At 50.3% G+C, this 20,689-nt stretch overlaps 4 protein-coding genes across 4 annotated transcripts; 2 read left to right on the top strand and 2 right to left on the bottom strand.

Annotated features, from left to right (window-relative positions):
- Positions 1-648: 648 nt before the first annotated feature.
- On the bottom strand, positions 649-1,960 carry MIND_00392400 (Epimerase domain-containing protein; the record flags this gene model as incomplete). Its single annotated transcript, XM_037360753.1, has 6 exons — positions 649-1,148; positions 1,204-1,338; positions 1,391-1,523; positions 1,568-1,754; positions 1,815-1,888; positions 1,937-1,960. The coding sequence occupies 6 exons, from the start codon at positions 1,958-1,960 to the stop codon at positions 649-651; spliced, it is 1,053 nt and encodes a 350-aa protein (XP_037223638.1).
- Positions 1,961-10,577: 8,617 nt separating this feature from the next.
- Positions 10,578-11,631, bottom strand: MIND_00392300 (uncharacterized protein; the record flags this gene model as incomplete). The annotated part of the gene is made up of 3 exons (XM_037360752.1): positions 10,821-11,631; positions 10,699-10,766; positions 10,578-10,646 (listed from the first exon to the last, which is right to left on the bottom strand). Exons 1-3 carry the CDS (start codon positions 11,623-11,625, stop codon positions 10,578-10,580), a joined length of 942 nt encoding a protein of 313 aa, XP_037223637.1. The 5' UTR covers positions 11,626-11,631.
- A 296-nt stretch (positions 11,632-11,927) lies between these two features.
- On the top strand, positions 11,928-13,070 carry MIND_00392200 (Uricase; the record flags this gene model as incomplete). The annotated part of the gene is made up of 5 exons (XM_037360751.1): positions 11,928-12,114; positions 12,162-12,179; positions 12,227-12,499; positions 12,543-12,984; positions 13,037-13,070. 5 exons carry the CDS (start codon positions 11,928-11,930, stop codon positions 13,068-13,070), a joined length of 954 nt encoding a protein of 317 aa, XP_037223636.1.
- Positions 13,071-13,368: 298 nt separating this feature from the next.
- On the top strand, positions 13,369-14,675 carry MIND_00392100 (Peptidyl-Lys metalloendopeptidase; the record flags this gene model as incomplete). Its single annotated transcript, XM_037360750.1, has 5 exons — positions 13,369-13,483; positions 13,535-13,804; positions 13,851-14,296; positions 14,349-14,572; positions 14,618-14,675. 5 exons carry the CDS (start codon positions 13,369-13,371, stop codon positions 14,673-14,675), a joined length of 1,113 nt encoding a protein of 370 aa, XP_037223635.1.
- Positions 14,676-20,689: the final 6,014 nt, after the last annotated feature.

Here is a 20,689-nt window from a genome sequence, read left to right as displayed (position 1 = left end):
TCTACCCACCGGTGCCCACAGGATATCCGCCCTACACTGCATACACCGGCGGCACGCCGCAATACGCGGAGCCGTGGCCCGGCGCAAACTACGGCACGCCTCCCATGTCCGGCGCCGGCCTGCCGTACACCGGCCCGCCACCGGCGCATACACGGCCGCGATACTCCGACGGAGTTCCGTATCCGAGTCTCGCGCTGACCGACGTGGCCGAATATGACATCCCCCACGATGAATACCACCATACCGAGCTGAGTTCAAGTTATTGCGTATACGCGGGTGGTGCGTACACTATGCAGCCTGCGTATTGTACGACAAATGTGTGGTACTAAGCTGCTGCCATTTGTATCAAACACTATCAATATTGTAGTAATTGCGTGGTGTGCCATCTGCGATCGTTCGCAGTGGGGCCAGGACCTTTGAGGCGGTTCGACCCCGCCTGTAGGCTATGATCATTGCGACGCAGGTTTTTTTTTGCATTGTTTTGCTTACACCAAAGCACTTGACACCAAAAACAAGCATACAACATGGAGGGTGGGAGAGGCATTTGCCCGGTTGCAACGATGGGCCGCAGCACTTACGCCCGTGTTCCGTACTTGAAATTTTGCCTGAGCGTACACTTTTGTCTGTGGCATTCCGATATGCAAGGCCTCACAACTTCGGCTTCCGAATCGCATGCCCCGCGCGCTTCCACCCTTCCTCAATCTGCACCAGCTCGTCCACCGTCTGCAAGAACGTCTCCTCGAGCGTCCTGAAGTCCGACTTCTTCAGCCCTAGTACTGCGTCCACCCGCGCCCAGTCCAGCGGGAGCACATCCAGCTCCGTCTTCGTCAGCACGCCCGTCAGCCGGCCCTTGAGCGCGGGCCGCTTTTCCGCGAGGAGCTGGAGGAGCTGCGGGACGGATGCGCCGTGTGGCGAGGACAGGATGACGCGCTTCCGGCCCACTTTCGACGTTGGCGGGGATGAGAGGGCAGCGACATGCGCAGCGGCGACATCGCGCACGTCGATGTAGGTCGTCGCCATGGGCGGAAAGACTCCCTTTGGGAACAGCAGGTTGTAGACCATGTAATTTGTCGAGAAGGTGCTCATGGTAGGCACGGGCGGGACAGGGAAGTTCGGGGCGAGCGGGCCAAAGAAGAAGGTGGGGTTGACTACGGGGGGTCAGCATAACGCTGTGGGGAGTTCCGAGGAGGGCAGGACACGCACGGGTTGTTACATCGACATGCGGGTGCTTGTCCGCCCATTTCCACAGCGCTTGTTCGGACAGTTTCTTCGAGACGACGTAGACCGCGACGGGGTTTTTGCTTGCAATGGCGTGCTCTTTCGTCATCGGTGTCCAGTCTCCCATGATGTCAGAACAGACTGGGGGTAGAGCAAAGCCAGGCCCACACACCTTTATCCGTGAAGCTCGTCCCGGGGACCGCCGGCAGCATTTGCACCGCAGCAATGGAGCTCGTCACCACCACTTTTCTAATCCCAGCCTTCTCCGCCTGGATGACGACGTTCATCGTCCCGTCCACCGCACCCTTGTCCCGGTCAGCCCAGTAGTCAAGGTCTGACCGCCACATACCTTCAATTGCTCCTCAAACCCAATCTTCCCTGGCATTGGCGTCGCGAGATGCAGCACCGCGCTGACGCCCTTCAAAACCTCGGGGAACTGGTCGTGCCCGATGTCTGCGATCTTGACGACCTGGAAGCGGTCCCCGTAGCGGGCGTAGGAGGCCTGTAGGTCGTCGGCCTTGGTGCCGCGAGCGGTGCTGACACGACACAAAGTCAGCCGTGCAAGGAAGTGGGAGAGAGAGAGAAAAGCGACGCACCCGCGGACATGGTAGCCCTTCTCAAGCAGCTGGTGGATGACGTGCGCCCCGAGGAAGCCAGATGCGCCAGTGACCTGCGCAGGATGCATCAGCGGGAGGCAGCAGCGGAACAAAACACGCACGAAGATGAGCTCGGGGGAAGACATCGAGGATGTGTGGCTTCTGCCCACTTACAAGCCGCTTATATGCGCCGCGATGGATAGTTATCATCGGGCATCAGCGATGACGTGGCAACGTGCAGCCTTGGCAGGGAGCCTTCGGGGTCTCGCCCAGACAGAGACCGCGAGGTATAGTCGCGGCGGCGGCGGGATGTCGTGGCTAAGGCCGATTTGAGTGAGGAGAAACGAGGGAGGTGTATGAGTCAGCTGTCACATGTCATCAACACGGCGATCGGTCACACGTGACTTTTCTTCCCTTTTTCTCCGCTACGCTTTTCCCTGGCTTCCCCCCAGTGTGGATGGGCTTCCTCTACAACACTATTTCATTCAATTCAGCGTCACGGTCACATCAGATTTTTTGGCCGAAATATTTTGGCTGGTCACAGGTCACAGCCCGGTCACAGGTCACAGCCCATTCTTTTGGTTGCAAACCGTCCCGATTTGGAAGGATCTTAAAATTTTCGCACTTCCTATTTAGGTAAGAGAAAGTCACGGGTCACAGGCCCACTGAATTGAAAGAAGTAAAGAAGTGGGTCAGTATGCTACATACAAATATGCCTAGCTCAATGGAAATTGTGTGCCGCTTGCGCCAAGTGGCATCCTGATGTGAATAGCCAAGCACATGCCAGTTTTTGTTTTTAAGCCTTGGCCAGGCAACCAGCCAACCACGTGACCATCAGATAAGATAACATATACTATAAAAGGAAATATTTAATGACAGATGACTGTTAAGGTGGGTCCTGACAAGATTGGTGACCCTAAGGCAATAGACACACTTCTATGGCACCTGCAGTCTCTGCATCCTGGGTATGGAGTCCTGCCCAAAGCTCTAAGGACATGGTCATCTTTCTGCCCCAGGGCCACCAATGCCACTCCAGTTGCCACTGTCACAAGTTAGAATACCAGTCTATCATCACTACCAGCTGCATTGTAGCAGGTAGGACAGACCATGAATTGGCAATCCATTGCACTTCAGTCTGACCTGGTTGGTATTGGCCAATGAGACACTTGATAGCGCTTCTCTTTGGGCAGTGACAGTGTTACAGCTTGGCAAGGGGCTCCCAAGGTCTATTCTTGGCCTGTTCAATGGTTCAGCAGGCATTCTGAGGCTATTATATATCTACCTAACCCATCATTAGCCTGGTAAAACCAAAATATTTTTATCTACAGAAAATGTTTTTAAGCCCTGCCAGGGTGACCAACCACCTAGCAGCTGGTCTGATTAGACAGTTTGCGATGTGCTACCGGGGGCCACCCGGTGGCCGAAATGTGTTGCGATCACCAGTGGCTCCACTGTGATGTCAGAATAGTAGAATTAGGTCAATTTATGGTCAATTTACTGTGATTCAGCTATAATGTCATATTGCTCCACTTAAGCCACCAGAATCATACCATTTTTGGGTGAAAAGTTGGGAAACTAATTTTTTTTCATGTTTCACTCAGAATTAGCATGAATTACCCAGAGTGACAGCCACCGGTGACGAGTCGCTGTCCTGTGACGCGTGACATGCAGGCCCAATCGGGCCCGCACCCTCCCATTGCCCCGTACCAGGGGATCCCAGAGTTTGAGGCCAGAGAGCAAGAAGAAGTGGCTAGGACAAGGGTGAATATAAGAGACAAGAGCCTGGGCTGTCCAGCCCAACCAAGGGCCCAGGTCAATGAGGCAAGCTAGCCTGGAGCGTTAGAAGTCGTCTAGACGCCCCTGTTGAACGAGGTGGAAGAGAAGAACGATGTATTAGATGCAGGAACTACAGGCTTGTCAGACTGCGGGTTGGGCCGTGCAAGGACCTCTCCTAAGAACGCCGCACCCGGAACAGAACAGACGGATAGTCGGGCCCGCAGGTACGGCGGGCGGGGGGTAGATCGAAACCGAAAGGGCCCGTGAACTCGGTCCCTTGCCGTGGTCGGTGGTCGAAGGTTCGAATCGGGTCGTGTCGGGCCTGATGAGTCGATAACGTCTCCTTGCACGGAGTAAGGTAGTTCTTCAGACGATCTAAGCGATAGAGTACAGGGTACGCTATCGCGCCTTATATACGCAGGCCCGCAAAGGGGGTGATCGGACACCCTGGCCTCTCCTCCTCCTCCTCGCTCCCGTTCCTGGCCGCAGAGGGGACGATCGTACATCCCTTGCGGACCAGGCGCTACTCCTAACCTCCTAGCACTCCTCCCCAGTCCCCTTGTGTCGAGTTGGGCTCGGCGGCGGCTCGACGCGTCGTTCTCGGTCACGTGCTTCCCACGTGTGCGTTCCTCCTACTGAGGCGCATGTTCCCCGTCGTCACGTGCTGCGTGCTACGGGCCCGGCGATGGCCCGACACCAGCGCCGGAGCGGATGGGCCGGGTCTTATCCGTGACAAGGCTTTATATACTACTGCCTACTGAGTCATACAGAGTCATAATGGCACAGAGTCAGATAGAGTCAGAGAAAGTACTGGAGTCAGAGAGACTACGGAGTCAGAGAGAAATGGAGTCAGCGTTGGGCTGACACTGCCTCTGTGATTCGCCCGGAGTTCGGTCCATATGGGCGAATTCACGACAGCCCCTTTTCTAGGGTATGGTCGCAGCAACCCCGCTTGATAGGACCAGGCCAGAGTACGGTTCAAAGAAAGAGACTTCAATGCTAAACCTAAGGTATAGGAGTAATACTCTAGTCTTTATAATAATATACTGTAGGCGCTAGGGGCCGATCGGGCCCGCTGGGGGGTCCAGAAGGGAGCAGAGGATGTCTCTGGTCGTCCCTAGTCGCTCCGCTAGGAGCCCAGGGACCATTCCTCTGGAAAGGAGCTATGCTAAAGTCGACACTAAGGAGTGTTTGGCAATGCAACAGTAAGGAGCTCCCTCCTGATCCCTGTGGTTGTCTGGGGCCAATTGGGCCCGCTGTCAAGGGCGTCCGGCGACGCATCATGATCCCTGATGGCGGGTCATGATGGCTTGATGACTGACTAAAGTGTGATCCGTGATTATGTCCCTTCTCTGGGATATTAGTGTTGTTGCTCAGTGCTTTGAGCTTGTGAATATATAAGGGCTTGTCAAGCCCTAGGGCTCTAAGGGTGGTGAGGGCCCGATGGGCTATATAGGGCCCTTCGGCCCGACCCGAACCATGACATCAATCAAGTAAAATGCTTTGCTGTACAAGGCCAAATAAATCAAAAAGCCAATTTGACCCAACAAATCACAGTCTTTGAGCAGAGTCGAACTGCCTCCAAAGTCTCTCAAGTCTTCTAACTGCAAACAATTGTGTACCACACAGGTTTGATGCAAGGACACAAGGACTCAAGACTCAGTCAGATCTAGTAGACATCACATAGTACATTGAATGTCATTGATAGCATTTGATACAACTATTACAAGTGGCAGCAACTTAGTACCTCCCATTTGTGATACAATATGCTGGCTGTATAGTGTACACACCACCCATCAGTATACACAATAACTTAGATGACCTTTTATGAGCAGAGAAAGATGACTTTTTTTACAGCTGAAAGAGATGCAAAAAGTAAAAGTAACTATTTTTATTTCTGTTTCCATTCAAATGAAATATATTATTTCCTTTACAAGAATATATGGACTTCAATACGTGATTTCAATCACATTTCTGTTAGGAAAGATTTTTTTTGAATTTGCAGTGTGATAGACTACCTTATTACGGCGGTCAAAGCGGGGAAGTATTAAATTTCCACACACTTTGTAAAAATTTCATTTTTCTGCAACTTTTTGAGCAAAAAACCATTTCCCGCAACTTTCTTCTCTAAACTTGACAAATAGTTGCGGATCACAGCCATTCCCAAAATCCGCGAAACATTTTTGAAGAACATTTTTTCCCACAACATTTTTCTTCCACATGTGCTTCAATCATTTGACTGCTGTTTTTTTTTTCTTGTTTTTGTTTTTTTCCCCTTTTTTTGTCTTAGGGAAGTTTCCATTCTTCATTAAGTATTAGGGAAAACTAGTGTGAGCGATATGAATTCTGACAAATGGCATATACACTTGCTTTCATTATGATTTTGATTCTGAGTACTTTAATAACCCAAAACAGCAACACATTACATTGAGATCCAGAAATAGAACCCTGTGTCTGTGTTAAGTGCCGTGCAAGAACCGAAGGGAAGTAACGGAAAGTCCGAAGCAGAACCGAGTCGCTATCACAACACTATATTGGAGTGAGCGACTACATGTCTTGCAGGCCGAAAGCAAGTCTGAACAAATACATGAACTCCTGCGGATACGTTCGGAGAAGCCGAAGGCGAGAAGGCTTAGAACGCGGGGAGGAGTTGGACGAGAGCGGAGAGCGAGGCAAGAAACGTTAATAATGAAACTGAAGTACAGGAGTGTAGAGTATGAGTATTTATACTAAGTGGTAAGCATAAGGCATATGAGCTCGCAGGGAGATCTGATGTGGTCCGCAGGATCTCCCCTGCGGGTTAAGTACAAAGGCATAGTAAGTAAGGGGAACGAGAAGGAAACAAGGCGAACGCCTAAAGGATATAAGTAAACAAACGCAAGTCCAAATGGGTAAAGATCTGAGTTGATGGTCGGAGGGTCCGAAGGGATCCGAGAGAGTCTGCGTGCAGATTAACTGTTTGAAGGGAAACGCTCAGATACCTTTATCGCGTAAAAACCCTGTTGCGCTCCAAGGATAACCTCGGAGCATCCGAAGATGCACGGGATATAACAGTCTATCTATACACCTCGTCCCGCGGGTCCCGGACGGCAGTCATGCGATGTGGTTCGAGAAGGTGGTAAGCAACGGGCAGAAAGAGGATGCCCAGGGCAGGGGAGTCTTCCGCGAGACGTGCCACTTTGGCGATGGAGCCCGGCGCACCGTCCATGGCCATCCGCGCAAGTACCTAGACCATATATGAGCAGAAGCGTGGTTAGGGCACAGAGAGCAACGTCCGCGTTGGCTGACAGACAGTTTTTGGAGCTGGACTGGAGATAGGGCCGAGGGTAGCATGATGGTGTGAGGCGGTGAGTTTCAATTGTCCCATTTCTGACTCTCCTCGCGCTTTTATACCCGAGAATTGCCGGTCCAAGTGCAGAATGCCCGTACAAAGCGCTCTTTGTCGGTTCCTGTGCGCCGTCTAGCAGCCCCTAGACTCAAAGACACCATTGGAGGACATTCCTAACGCGCGGGCGCGGCGTGAAACAGCTGTTCAGCTTGATTGGGGCGACTGACATGAGCGTTGACGACAAGGAGCGTGGGAGCGTGATGTCACGCCAACGCCGATCATTGCTTCTTTTCCGCTAACCACCATTCTCCTCACAGCCAACTCACAGCACGCACACTGCATCGCGTCGTTGACACATTCCCTTCCCACCACGAAGCTTGCCAACTACTCGGATTCTCCCCCTCTCTTACTCGCGTAACTCAGAGCCATGACTGACAGGTTACAGCCACTTGCATCTTTCCGTCGCCATTATTTCGCTGGCAAAGACACTCTCGTGCAATAAAGACTGTATAGAGACGAGGACAGCCCGAGGGAGTCAGCGGGTGCGGGGAGAAGAGCAGAGGAGAGATCGTCCAGACTTGAGGTGCGCTATCATAGGCATAGCAATGTCTAGAGATAGGGGTGTCCCTTATCTAGGAGAACTCGATCTCGAGTCTCCACTGCGCGCCGAACCGAATATGCCTTTTAGTTTACATTCCCTTTGGGTATTTTGCATAGGATTGGATAGATCCTAGCGAGAAACGGGCTCTGCGGACTTTTCCTAGTCAAGATTTTGGAATCACTGAGTGTGATTTGATAGATTTTGACTAGTTGACCATTCGGGACTCATGTCAACTCTAAGACGTGCGCTGAGCAATGAAATCGACAAAAATAGTTGTTTCCTGGTCTGTCCCAGACTGCGGCTTATCACCGTACCCAGAGCCGCGGGTCACAGATCAGTGGCTGTGCAGGTCTGGGTCCAAGTCAGCCTCCGGACACCTGTGGGTGACCCGTGCTCATCCCTAGCAGTTCCGCATTGATCAGCAATATAGAACCTGAAAGCAAGGATGAGCTGATGATAGTGCAGCCAGCTCCCCTTGGTACTCTGTCAAGGAAGCACACAGGTTAGTGTTCATATCCCTGTGCTAACTTTGGAGACTGATGAGTCATTCAGCTCCTCCTCAAGCCAGTCCATCGCCAAAGAAGCGTGCTAAAATGGGGAAACCAGGGAAGTCTGCCAGAAAAAACAGCTGGATTTGGACTGCTGATGCGCTTTGCCTTCCTGAGGAAACAAATGAACATGTTGCAGCCTTCAAGGCTGAAAGTGAGTAACTATATCTCATGATGTTTTTGAGATAGTGCCAATCTAAAGTTGCAGGTGACCGTGTTCGATGGTTTAGTGCAGAGGCATGGCTCGAACAGTACGAATGGAAGCATGCTGAGCTGTGGTGTGTGGCTGAGCGCTTTCGGTATGATTCAGAGGTGTGGACAAAGCAGGCCAATCTTACGGCAGCCAACCAAGGTGCAGCTGTCTATGCACATACACAAGCCAAATGTTCCGCCAGCTCGAGCATCATACCAAGAAGATATTTGTCGACTCTGCCTTGGGTGCAAACAGCGACTGGATTAGAGCAACATCATTTGAAGACCTGGTAGGTCGGATTGATCATACTCAGGAAGGAATGTTCCAATGGATGGATAAACTGGTGAGAATCTAATCATATACTAAGCTATCTGTTAACAATATTTTCAGGGAATACTGTTGTAATATCGCTTACTCTAGCAAACTCCGGGCGGATCATTCAGCCCAACGCTGACTGATCCAAGTCAGAAGATTGTAGAAGATAGTAGAATATTCATTAGTTACTCTTATATTAAGCAGATGTTGTGTGAATGTATGCACATGTTTGGCATCAGCTTTAGCAATTTATCGACTCCACATTTCCACTTTTGGGACCACTGCTGTTAAAACCCAGTGATCGCCCAAGAGGCCTCTTTGGCTGGCGGCGGGAACCCAGGGGCCTTGGAAGGGCCAGAGGCCTCTTTCCAGGAGGCCCTTGGGGCCCTTTTGATCGCGATCATCAATTTTTGATGCATAATTTAAATGCATTTCTAAGACCTAGGACATATGAGAATACTACTTCTCTACATAGTCATCGTCATCCGAAAGGTACAAAGCGCCATCATCAGGGATTGCATCAGCTTCAGGACATGGGTGGCGGTCGAAAGAAGCGGAGGTGAGAAATTTTCATGATCCGGAATGTATTGGATCGACGTGCTGACGCGATACAGATTACATGGAGTGATGCGATCACAAGGGCCTTGCAAGGCCCTCGAGTCTGGCGGCCGGAGCCCAAGGGCCCTGGCCAAGGGCCCCAGAGGCCCTTGCCATCGAAGGGCCTTGGCACCTTGGGCGATCACTGTTAAAACCCTAATTTGGTAAGAAAAGCTATAAAGTCTAATTGGGACACAAAGCTGTAAAATCAAGATTTTACATCAAGTACCCTAAACAAGTCCAATTTAAGGCTATTTGTGATGTTGTTCTTGGCTGTAATATCAGTATAGAGGGCATGCAGACCTTGATATTTCATAAACTCATGAATAAAATTGGCATATTCAGTAAAAAATGTGAAACAACATTTGAAGCTGGGGCGCCCCAGCCTGTCTAGTAGTATATATACAGTGTACTACTTTACAGAATAAATATTGAACCTCTCTCCTGTCCTTTCAACAAATAGGTCGTGCATATAAGTCATGGTGATGAGCAATCTTAAGAGTGGGATATTAAGACAGGACCTTAAGTTTGGACAAGTGCCCAAGCTTAAGATCAACCAATAATATTACTCTATCCTCAAATGACAAAATATCTTAAGATGAGACCTTAAGAGTCATGGTACTTAAGATAGGATGGTGGCAAGGCTGAAGAAATCTTAAGTTAAGCTAGGCTGGTTTATCTGCCTTCACTGGCCAACTGGCATCCTTTGAATTGGTGTTGTTTGTGACATGTTAGCATTGACTGTCCACAACTGTAGGTTGACCCCTCTGTGTATTTCCCATAGCTTTTATTCACGGTTTGGATCCTCCCCTGCTAGGCATTTGTCAGAGCCTCCAGGTTGCCCTTACAGTTATCTTTCCAAGTCATTAAAATATACATCTTTTTTGTTTATTATTCATTAGAAATAAATCATACTTCAAGGCCCATTTTTGGGCAGGAACTCCGGTGTGAGTACATACCTAGTTGACTATTTTATTTCATTTTATGAAAACCATTTTTGAGGTGAAAAGGTATATAAAAGTTTTAATCAGCAGCAAAATATTGGGCACCCCTTATATGGAAAATGACATAAGAATACTATATGAGGTTTTCAGATCCTCCAAATCTGAATCTGAACTCAGATTTTTCATAGCAGTAATGGCTGGTCCACAATTTCAGTTTCAAAAAGTTGTCAGCTTTGATTATCCACAACTGTAGTACATCAGCCTGTACCAGTAATGCAGCCTACACCACTTCTATGTCCGTCTCGAGGTCCAGTGGCCCCAGGAGCCCCCTCAGGTCCCGCTCTATGCGCGCAATATCCTCATCGTTGACATACAGCATAAGCACACGCAAGGTCAACAGTGGTGTGTCCTCCAATGCAGTGGCCCAACCGCAAAAGAGCGGCACAAGCGCCTCTAGCACATCAAGGACGCTGCTGGGGCCTGCCGCGCGTCCAGCCATCTTGAGTGCCAGCTGGGCGAGCGCGCATTTTCTGTGTTGTAAAAGCGGTGTGAGAAGGCCTCGGATCCAAGTGCCCGTCCTACCGGGGGGAGAGGACAGGTCGAGGCAGATCTCGAGGGTGTCGAGCATCCGGAGGTTGTCCAGGGCAAGGCTGCAAGTTGCCGCTGCTATCGATTAAGGAAGGTCAATAAGAAAGGGTACACACTGTCTTGATGTTGCAGGTCGATAGTCAGCGTCCGGAGGGCCCGGGCGTCACACGCGAAGCCGGCCGCGTCCTCGCATTCTTTACTAGGGAGCAGGAGCTCCATGCCCCGCAGGGCCGGGATGTGTAATAAAGTCGGCAGATGTCGTATAAACGAGGCAGCCTCCGTGAAAATGCTCAATGAATCGAGCAAGAGGGTGCCGGCGGTGTTAGACCCCGGGTCCGAGTCATCCTGCAGTTTCGACAGGCTGACATTGTCCACCAACAACTGTCTGAGCTGTGTCCGGCCCTCAAACGCGTCGCGCAGTTCAGAGAAGACCGCAAACTGGATGCCGCGGAGGGTCAGCGACGTGAGCGTTGGCTGCGCCATGATGTGCCTTAGGGCCGCTTGTGCCGGGAGCGGAAGCAGCATCCACTCGAGGGGCTGTCTCAGCCGCCGGATACTGTGCAGCTCGCTGTCCAGCACTAGCGTGGTGAGCCTATCGAAGCGCCGAAGGACCCGTGAGAACGCATCGTCGGCGAGCCATGGCCCGCGCAGATCGATGGTGAGCCGCCGGACATACCCGCTGATCTGTGGAGACTGCGTTTGGAGCGCGTCGAGGCTAGCGAGCGCAAGATAATCCTCTTGCCACGCCATGGAGGAGGGCAAGAGCTCGAGTGAAGCAAAGAGCCGTCTCTGAGCTGGCGCACAGAAGCTGCGGGAGACCAAGCAGCAAGCCTTGAGAGAACTGTGGTCGGCGACGATGGGTACGATGATATCGACAAGCTCCTGCGGGAGGGCGAAAGTGGCGGAGGGCAGCGAGCACATGGCGGTTCTTCACAACAGTCGCAATGCCACGCGTTCTCACCGGCAATCTCGATCAATTGATCGGTACCTGTCGGTTCCGCGGAAATTTTATCTTCTCAAGGTGATGACGGTCCTCCCTCTGGTGCATTTCAGGCCTACAAAATTGGTATAATCGTATTATGGAAAATAAGAAGCAATCAAGAATTGTTTATGAATGGTTCGAGACACAAGGCCTTAGCCAAGCCTCGGCCATCCGTCCCGGTACCCGACGTCACTGTCACACCGTCTAGACCCGTTCTTTTTTCCTCTTCCCACCATCCCCCATGTCTGACGACTCTTTTGTCCTCTCTGCGGCGCGCTACGGCAAGGACAAGGTGCGCGTCCTGCGGATTGTCCGCGAAGGCGCCTGGCACCATGTTGTGGAGTACAACGTCCAGGTGTTGCTTGAGGGTGCGATAGAGACGAGCTACACTCAGGCGGATAACAGCGTTGTTGTCGCCACAGATTCCAGTGCGTTTCCGCTCCTTCTCCTTTTCCTGCTGATCAGTGGACATCAGTGAAGAATATTACCTATTGTGCGTTCCAGTCAACGAGGCGAGAGCGACGGACTAAGTCGACCTAGACATCGCCAAGATCTCACCTCACATCTTGGTGCCGGAGCACTTCGCGCTGCATCTCGGCACCCACATAGTCTCGCGCTACGCCCACATCGCCAAAGCATTCGTCACGGTCGAGCAGCTCCGGTGGTCGCGGATTTCAATCGATGGCAAGGACCACCCACACGCATTCATTCGCGACGGTGATGACAAGCGGGTCGTTCGTGCAGAGGTCGATGCCACCGCAGGAAAGGACAAAATTACAGGAAACCTCAGCGCGGGACTGGCGGACCTTCTCGGTGCGCTTTATTTCTCTTATTCCTCCGTTTTGACTCCCAATAGTCCTCAAGTCCACCGAATCGGCATTCACCAACTTCGTGCGCGATCGTTATACCACACTTGCGGAGGTAGACGACCGCATCCTATCCACTGCCATCGACCTCGAATACACATTCATTCCTTTCCCCATTGCTGCCCCCGCCGATGCGCAGAAAGAAGAGTTCATCCTCCCACCGACTATCACACCGGGCTCCGCCTTTGACATTGGCGTCCCGGCCCGAGCACGGACGAGCACGCTGCACATCTTCGCGACGCACAACAGCGCCAGCGTGCAAGCGACGCTCCACCGCATGGCTAGCGCGGTCCTAAAGGAAAATCCCGGGGTTCACAGCGTCCGGTATGCGTTGCCGAACAAGCACTACATCCCCGTCGATATGCGGTATATCGGCGTGGAGAATGTGAAGCCAAGCGAGGCTGAGGTGTTCATGCCCATCGCGGCACCGAGGTGCGTGTCTTCTTTCCATATTTTCGACGCGCGAAGAATTGACTGGATGTAGTGGGTTAATCACAGCCACGGTCTCGCGCAAGTAAAAAGAAGAGAGTTTATTTGAATGAAGAAAGACACCGATGTACCAGTACCACCCTGCAATGCGATTCCCAGTGCCCTTCCAGTCCTATTGGTAATGTACCACCCTGTTTTTGGACTTGGTTGAAATTCTTATCCCGATCACCCCTAAGGATCCTATCGAATGCTCTCTAACGCCAGGTAAACTCCCTAGGGTCTGGCTTTCTCAGCTGTCCTTTCCGGACACTTCGTCTGGACTCCCTCTGGTAGGTGGTTAAGGGAGGCGCAAGTTGAGGGACACATGCTAGTATAAGACCTAGCATCATGGACCCATATCGGCGACTCATCATGTTCCCCACTGCGTTCTTTACCACGTTCATTATCGTCACTCTCTTTCATGCAGCTTCAGCGAAGCCAGCGCTTTCCCTGGCCTTGACAGGTGAGGCAATGAATTTCATCGTCTGCTATTCCCTCCTTGATCGCGTTTTAGGACCCCGGGAGGCAGACGGCGTCGGAGCATTACGCGTCACGGCGAGGCTGGTTAACACGGGCGACGTTGAGCTCAGACTGCTCAACGACCCACGGACCATCCTCAACAAGATCGAGACTAACTCGTTCTTCATCGCAGATGGTGCTGGAAGGTCGCCCACATTCACCGGCACTTTCGTCAAGTACTCCCCCAAGAAGATCGTTGAACGGAACAGAACAAGCTCATTCACGGTGCTGGCTCCCGGGGCCTCCGTTGAGATCAAACACGACTGTGCGTACCATTGCATGCCTTTCTCCCATCGTCTGACTTCTATCAGTGTCGAGGGCGTACAATTTCGCTGGATCTGGAGAATCAACCTACGACATCGGCGTTGCCGCAAACGTCTTCCACTATGTCGACCCTTCGGGGAAGTTGGCCACCATCCGCGCCAATACAGTGAAGGCCAATCATAAGACTGCACTGAAAGGCACGCTCGCTGTCGAACGGCGCACAACAAGGCACTGGCACGCCACCTCGCGCTTCCACAAGCGCATCGCCTACCAGTCGTGTTCTGAGTCAGAGAAGGAGATACTCGTCGACGCTGCCGCCGCGGCCCAGGCCTACGCAGACGACACCGTCAAGTATCTCACACCGATCCGGGACGGGACGCCGGCCTCGAGTCCCCGCTGGGCCAAATGGTTCGGCAACTTCACAACCGCGCATCACGCCAAGGTCCTCGACAACTTCAGAAAGATCGCCGCCCAGCCGTTTGCGTCCTACACCGCGAGTCCTTGCTCGTCTCATCCTGCTGCAACTGACTGATGTGCCCATGCAGTACGACTGCTCGTGCAAGAACCCAGACGTCTTCGGCTACGTCGTCATCGGCGACTCCGGCACCATATACCTCTGCGGGATCTTCTGGCAGGCGTCTAAGACGGGCTCGGACTCGCGCGCCGGAACGCTCATCCACGAGGCATCGCACACGATCGCCGAGACCGACGACTTCGAGTACGGCAAGGACGGTGCTGCAGACCTGGCCGTGCGCAATCCAGCCGAAGCGTACGTCCTCCATGTGCACAAATGAACGTTCTGACGATTGTCAAGGATCGCTAACGCAGACAACACTGAGTATTTTGCCGAAAACGATCCGTCGTTGGCTTGAGCATTGCCCAAACATTTTGAGCGTCTTGCCAACGTCTTGCCACCAGAGCGCTACTTGTCACTCCTTCTCGATACCCATAAGATTGTCTAAATTCACCTGTACTTACTTGCTAAACCCAGAAAATTGGGATTTGTAAACATATCCAACGAGAAAGATGGTTCTCGATGAAACAGACTGCATATGAATGAGAATGAAATTTGGGAACAATCTCGTTTCGGACCAATATCCAAGGCATATCGACAGACAAATAATGAACCATAGATACTTAAGTATATCTACTCAGGTAGACAATAGAGAGGCGGCTGCTAAAGATGGATAGCTCTAAAGTAGTGCTGGCCATTATTATATTATGGTTTATTATTATTATGATTATATTATGCCTGGGAGGCCAGAAGAAATATTATATTATTCTGTATTATATTATATGATATTATGATATTCTGATATTATTATCATGGCTCTAGCATAATATCTTATAATATATTATTCTCGAAACTTATAAGTTAGCTCTAAACTCTTTGTACAAACCCAGCTTGGATGCTAACTAGTATTCCTCCTATTCTTGTCCTCATAATATTCATGTACTGTCAGTAGTCTTCTTGCTCATAGTGATAAGGTGAATTGTTACCTGTTGGTGATAATACTGTCAGTGGAAGAAGACTTACATAAAGTACATATTAGACCATCAACCACTAGAGTGAGAGCATGTTCAACCTGAAACTTTTTGTATATGGAAGATTTGAACCTTATATGGGTGTAAAGACACCAAAAATATAGTGTATACACTCTAATTTCTAGTCAGTGCTGAGAGTACTCTGTGTCCAGGCACGTGCCAGCTGTTCACACACAACTTCATAGTCAGAGCTACTGAGGGAGGAAGTAAAGAATGCCTGCTCATGAATCACTTGCGGGCCCCGGACTGGTTCACTTAAAGCCCCGGTGCAGCAATGCCAGCTGCTGCAAAATGCTGCCCCTTTGGTGGCTGGTTAGCCCGCTCCTCTCCTTGTCTGCTGACAGGGACCCATTCCCCAGCACCCAGGCATAAATGTGATGTGCCCAGCGCAGATCACGGCCGCATATTGTCGCACACCAAGCAGATCAACAGTGCTCAACATCATGCCCTAGTCATGCGTAGTGGTCTGCTGGCTTTGGCTTCAGGCCAAAAAGCCATGGCTTTTTGGCTTTGGTACCAGGGCCAGAGCCAAGCCAGAAATCTTGGCCTGTGTTGGATTTGGCCTGGCTTAAGGGTTTAGAAAGCCAAAGCCAGGCCAAAAGCCAATGGCTTTCATTATGATCATTGATAGCTGATTTAACTACCCAAAAGGAAATTATCTAGTGATATGTTAGCCTAGAAGGGTCATTGCTAGTATCTAAAGGCTTTATAGATGCTCTACAGTTTGCCTTCTTACCAGTCTTTGAACTAGATCAAATATTTAATATTGTTTCTGATGCCAACATCTGTCAAACAGCACCAGATCAAACTCAGCCGAGGCCATGGCCTGGGCCAAAGCCAAGCTAAAGCCAGGCCAAAGCCAGCTCAGTTGGCCTGGCCTGAGGTTTTGCTAGGCTAAAGCCAAGGAAAGCCGGGCCAAAGCCATGGCTTTCAGGCCAAGCCAAGGCCAGAAGACCACTAGGACTCATGCGCAAGCTGTGCACAACAACTTGTCATAAGTAGGGTGCTGTAAGTAATTCCCAGAGAATTACTCACAGGTGTTTCGGTTTCGAAACACCCCCGCTTCGAAACTGTTTCGAAACCGGCCGGCTGTCAAGGGCCGGACCGGACTGACAGTAGCCGGAGGCCCCGACGGTCACTAGGAGCTCGGCAAGGAGACTACCAGCCCCGGTGACTCCCCAGCAAGCGAATTGGTGCCAAGAATATGATGCCGCTGGCGGACACCGATGGTTCCGGCCATTGCTAGCCCCAGCCAGTCATTGCTGGCACGTCCGGGAATCCCGGGAGGATCACGTGCCGGACCATTGCCGGTTGCGAAACCAGGTCAAGCTCGGGAAGATTTCAAAACTCACAGGTGTTTCGAAACCGTTTCGAAACGGGTTTCGAAACACCTTCAACTCACAGCACCCTAGTCATAAGTGCCCGAAGTGATCCAGCGGCGTGGAGATGATAACCGGTACATTTGTCAATTTCCCCTGCAAAGGTAGGTATAGGGCCTGCAGGAGTATTTGACTCCGGGTTGCCCTGCTGGGGCAGGGTACATTTGTCAAATAATTACCACTACGGACACTCCAAACGCATTCAGCTGGCTGTGACCCACCTTGGGAAACAAGACCTGATACTCAGGTACTCCTGGCTCAAAAGGCATAACCCCGAGATCAACTGCTGCTCCACCTGCCGTGATGAGGAACGGACCAAACACGCAGAGGTTCGGTGCCTCCAACTCCTCAAATCACGACTACTCGCAGGTGCCTTCCCTGTAAGGGGAGCATGTGATGTGACAGCTGTGACTAATCACGTGACTGGTCCGTGCGCAGATAGCCCTGTTAAGTAGTTGGCTGTGGGGCTGTTCCCCCGGCTTTGGTATCAACTAGGCACCTGGACCCTCATCCCCTGACATTCCCTACCATCTGCGCTGTTGACATTGCTGGCCCAGATGATGCTGAGGACGAATTCAGAGCCGCTTTGGACCCTCCAAACCCCTTGCCAGATCTCAACGAGGACAAGCACCTTGCTTCGCCCAGCAGAAGAGATTCACACTGGGAGTATGGTGTCCCAATGCCTTGAACTCGGCTCCCCCACCTTCGGAGATCCCGGATTGGGCCAAGGAGTTCCAAGACGTCTTCGACAAGGAGTCCTTCAACACGTTATCAGAGCGAAGGGCCTGGGACCATGCTATCGAACTTGTTCTGGACCCGAAGCCTGCTAACTGCAAGGTGTATCCGGTCTCTCCCCTTGAACAGCGCGAACTCGACACGTTTATTGAGGAAGGACTTGCCACAGGCCGTATTTGCCCTTCGAAATCTCTGATTGCTTCCCCTGTCTTCTTTGTTAAGAAAAGGGACAGAGGACTTTGGTTTGTCCAGGACTATTGCGCCCTCAACGCAATAATGATTAAGAACCGGTACCCCCTTCCGTTGATTAATAACCTTATCAACAGGTTCAAGGGTGCCTACTATATCTTACATCTCATATCCAGCTTATACATAAGCCATCCTGAAATTAATGGTTTCTTCAACTTTTTACTAGGCAGATTTGTCTGTTATGGCTGTGCCTTCCCACCTATGTAGCCTAATACCCACTATGTACTATCTAGTCTACCCTAGTGTTGCAGATAAGCTATACTCTCAGCATTATTATAGAACTGAATACACCACCTGTGTATCCTAGTCCCCACCGTGAGTTATTAGGTCCATTGCGCTGCATAGGACCCAATAAGTTCACGATGTTTTTATTATTTACCATAATAATAAATAATTCCTGGATATAAGAATAAATAATATTGAGTTCTAATACTTATATTTCATATAAGTCTATTATAGTATGAATAATGATAAATAATTTAAGAGGTGAGGTATAAGACTCAGACTTGACAACTAACACTAGTATGTAACGGTCTCCAACTCTTCTTTAATCTTTTACAAAGCATGCCACAGGTAGCCTATCTGTCTCTATAATGTGAATTGAGAAGTTTGAGAGGTGAGGTATAAGACTCAGACTTGATAACTAATACTGGTATGTGACAGTCTCCAACTCTTCTTCAATCTTCTACAAAGCACGCTATAGGTAGCCTATCTATCTCTACAATATGATTTGCTTCTCAATTCACTGTTTGGCAAGCTCAGTTGCATTCTCTTTCTCCCCTTATTATTTTTTATTAAGCTCCCGTATGTTAAATTCAAACTGCTTAGAACTACTGCTCTCCTTTATAATCTGGAATGGGTGGTTCTATTATCCTTTAGAAGCATTTACCAGTTAATAAGAAGAGAATTACTTGGAGGCAAAGGAAGTGGATTTTGTGTAATATTACTCTATTTACCTTTTAAGTAAGTCAGCTAGTTGCGGCATATGAGCGCAGAGTGCAGACTTAAGCTTGAGGGCAGCGAGACAGGTTAATTATTGCTACAGGTATGGGTATTGTAATTGTGGTGGGGAGGGGTATGAGTAAGGCCTAAGATACTTAGGGATTTACTGGTGCAGTTACCTATATATGAGCTGTAAGGGTGGTTGTATTAAGCTGAGCTAGCCAGGCAATACAGTTAAGTAAGTAGCTTTTTTAACATTTATTAAGTAAAGTAAACAAAAAAAACTTTAGATTTGCTATATAAAAAGCCTATACATAAATTAAACCTGTATCTCTGACATACCTTATCATTTCTGTTTAAGTACTAATTTAGACAGGGGCTATTTTCAGTAACAGGCTTTCCTTGTAGGCCAGGTCTAATGTATAATATGTTACCTTATACTAATTAACATATTAACAAGATAGTCAAATGCCAAAAATTTCCTTTTAGAGAAGTTTATCACAAGATGTGATGCATATAACAGTGTCACCCAGATGTTAAGTCCAACACAAGTCTTTAAAGGCTTAGATTATTTATTTATATCAGCATAAATTTGTATAATAGCTATAAACATACTAATAAGCTAAACTATATTTAATGTCACTAGGAAATACCAGGTCTATCAAACATCATTTATACTATAAGTGAGGGAATAATAGCCAGTTGTGTAAACCCCTAACCCTGACATATGATATCTACCCTCTCTTCAGCTACCTTTAGCAACACATGCCAGAACCACAACTAATTATAGTACAGGGTCCTATCAGACATCCAAATATCCTTATACACCCACCTTAATGTCCAACACTCAGTCTATAGACCTCACTATTTATGTAAACCAGTACTGTATACACATGTTTTGGAATGTTCACCCCAATTCATCCTCTAAGGATATACAGAGATCAATCCAAGTATGCAGATAAATGTATATACCTCATTTGCCAAACTTTTGTCAGGAACGGGGCCGGCCCGGGCCCACGTGACGATCTCCTGCCAGTCTGACAAGTGTGGGAAAGGTGGTTCAACCCCCATAGCTGGGTGGTTGGCAACCAGGCAGCGTAGATGGGTGCCACCGCTGCAATAGAGAGCAGGGTCGGGACAACTCGGGGCGACTCGAGACGCCCCGCTGTCACGTTGTGTGACAGCGGTGTCACGGGATACGAGTAGTCGCCTAGAGTGTCCTACCCCGCTTGAAGGGAACGAGTCCATAGCCAAAGAGTGCTGTCTAGTAGAGTTGGTGCCCAAGGCATAGGGAAGCACAGGCTCAGCCAGTTGAACAAGCTGTTCGGGCGGGGCGTGACGTAACGCGGTCACGCCCGACGGTTCGGGGGGTCGAGGGGAGTCGCCCCGCAGCAGGGGCTGCGGGCCCGAGACCCCTGGAGCGCTTGAGAAGGGTTGCCAGTCCAAGGGGCGACATATCTCCTTTCCTGGAGAAACGAGTCGCTGTGGCTCCTAGACACCGCGTGACTGCGCGGTGTGACGCGTGACATGCGGGCCCGATCGGGCCCGGACCCTCCCATCGCCCCGTACCAGGGGAACCCAGAGCTTGAGGCCAGAGAGCAAGAAGAAGTGACTAGGACAAGGGTGAACATAAGAGACAAGAGCCTGAGCTGTCCAGCCCAACCAAGGGCTCAGGTCAATGAGGCAAGCTAGCCTGGAGTGTTGGAAGTCGTCTAGACGCCCCTTTCCTGGGGTATGGTCGCAGCAACCCCGCTCTAGGGGACCAGGCCGGAGTAGGGTTCAAAGGAAGAGACTTCAATGCTAAACCTAAGGTACAGGAGTAATACTGTAGTCTTTATATACTGTGGGCGCTAGGGGCCGATCGGGCCCGCTGAGGGTCGTTCAGAATGGAGCAGGGGATGTCTCTGGTCGTCCCTGGTCGCTCCGCTAGGAGCCCAGGGACCATTCCTCTGGAAAGGAGCCATGCCAAAGTCGACACTAAGGAGTGTTTTTGGCAATGCAACAGTGAGGAGCTCCCTCCTGATCCTTGTGGTTGT

Source organism: Mycena indigotica (assembly GCF_014461135.1).
Source record: "Mycena indigotica strain 171206Taipei chromosome Unknown Mind.scaff0003, whole genome shotgun sequence".
NCBI classification, from domain to species: Eukaryota; Fungi; Basidiomycota; class Agaricomycetes; order Agaricales; family Mycenaceae; genus Mycena; species Mycena indigotica.
This window is presented reverse-complemented; position numbering and strand designations above follow the sequence as displayed.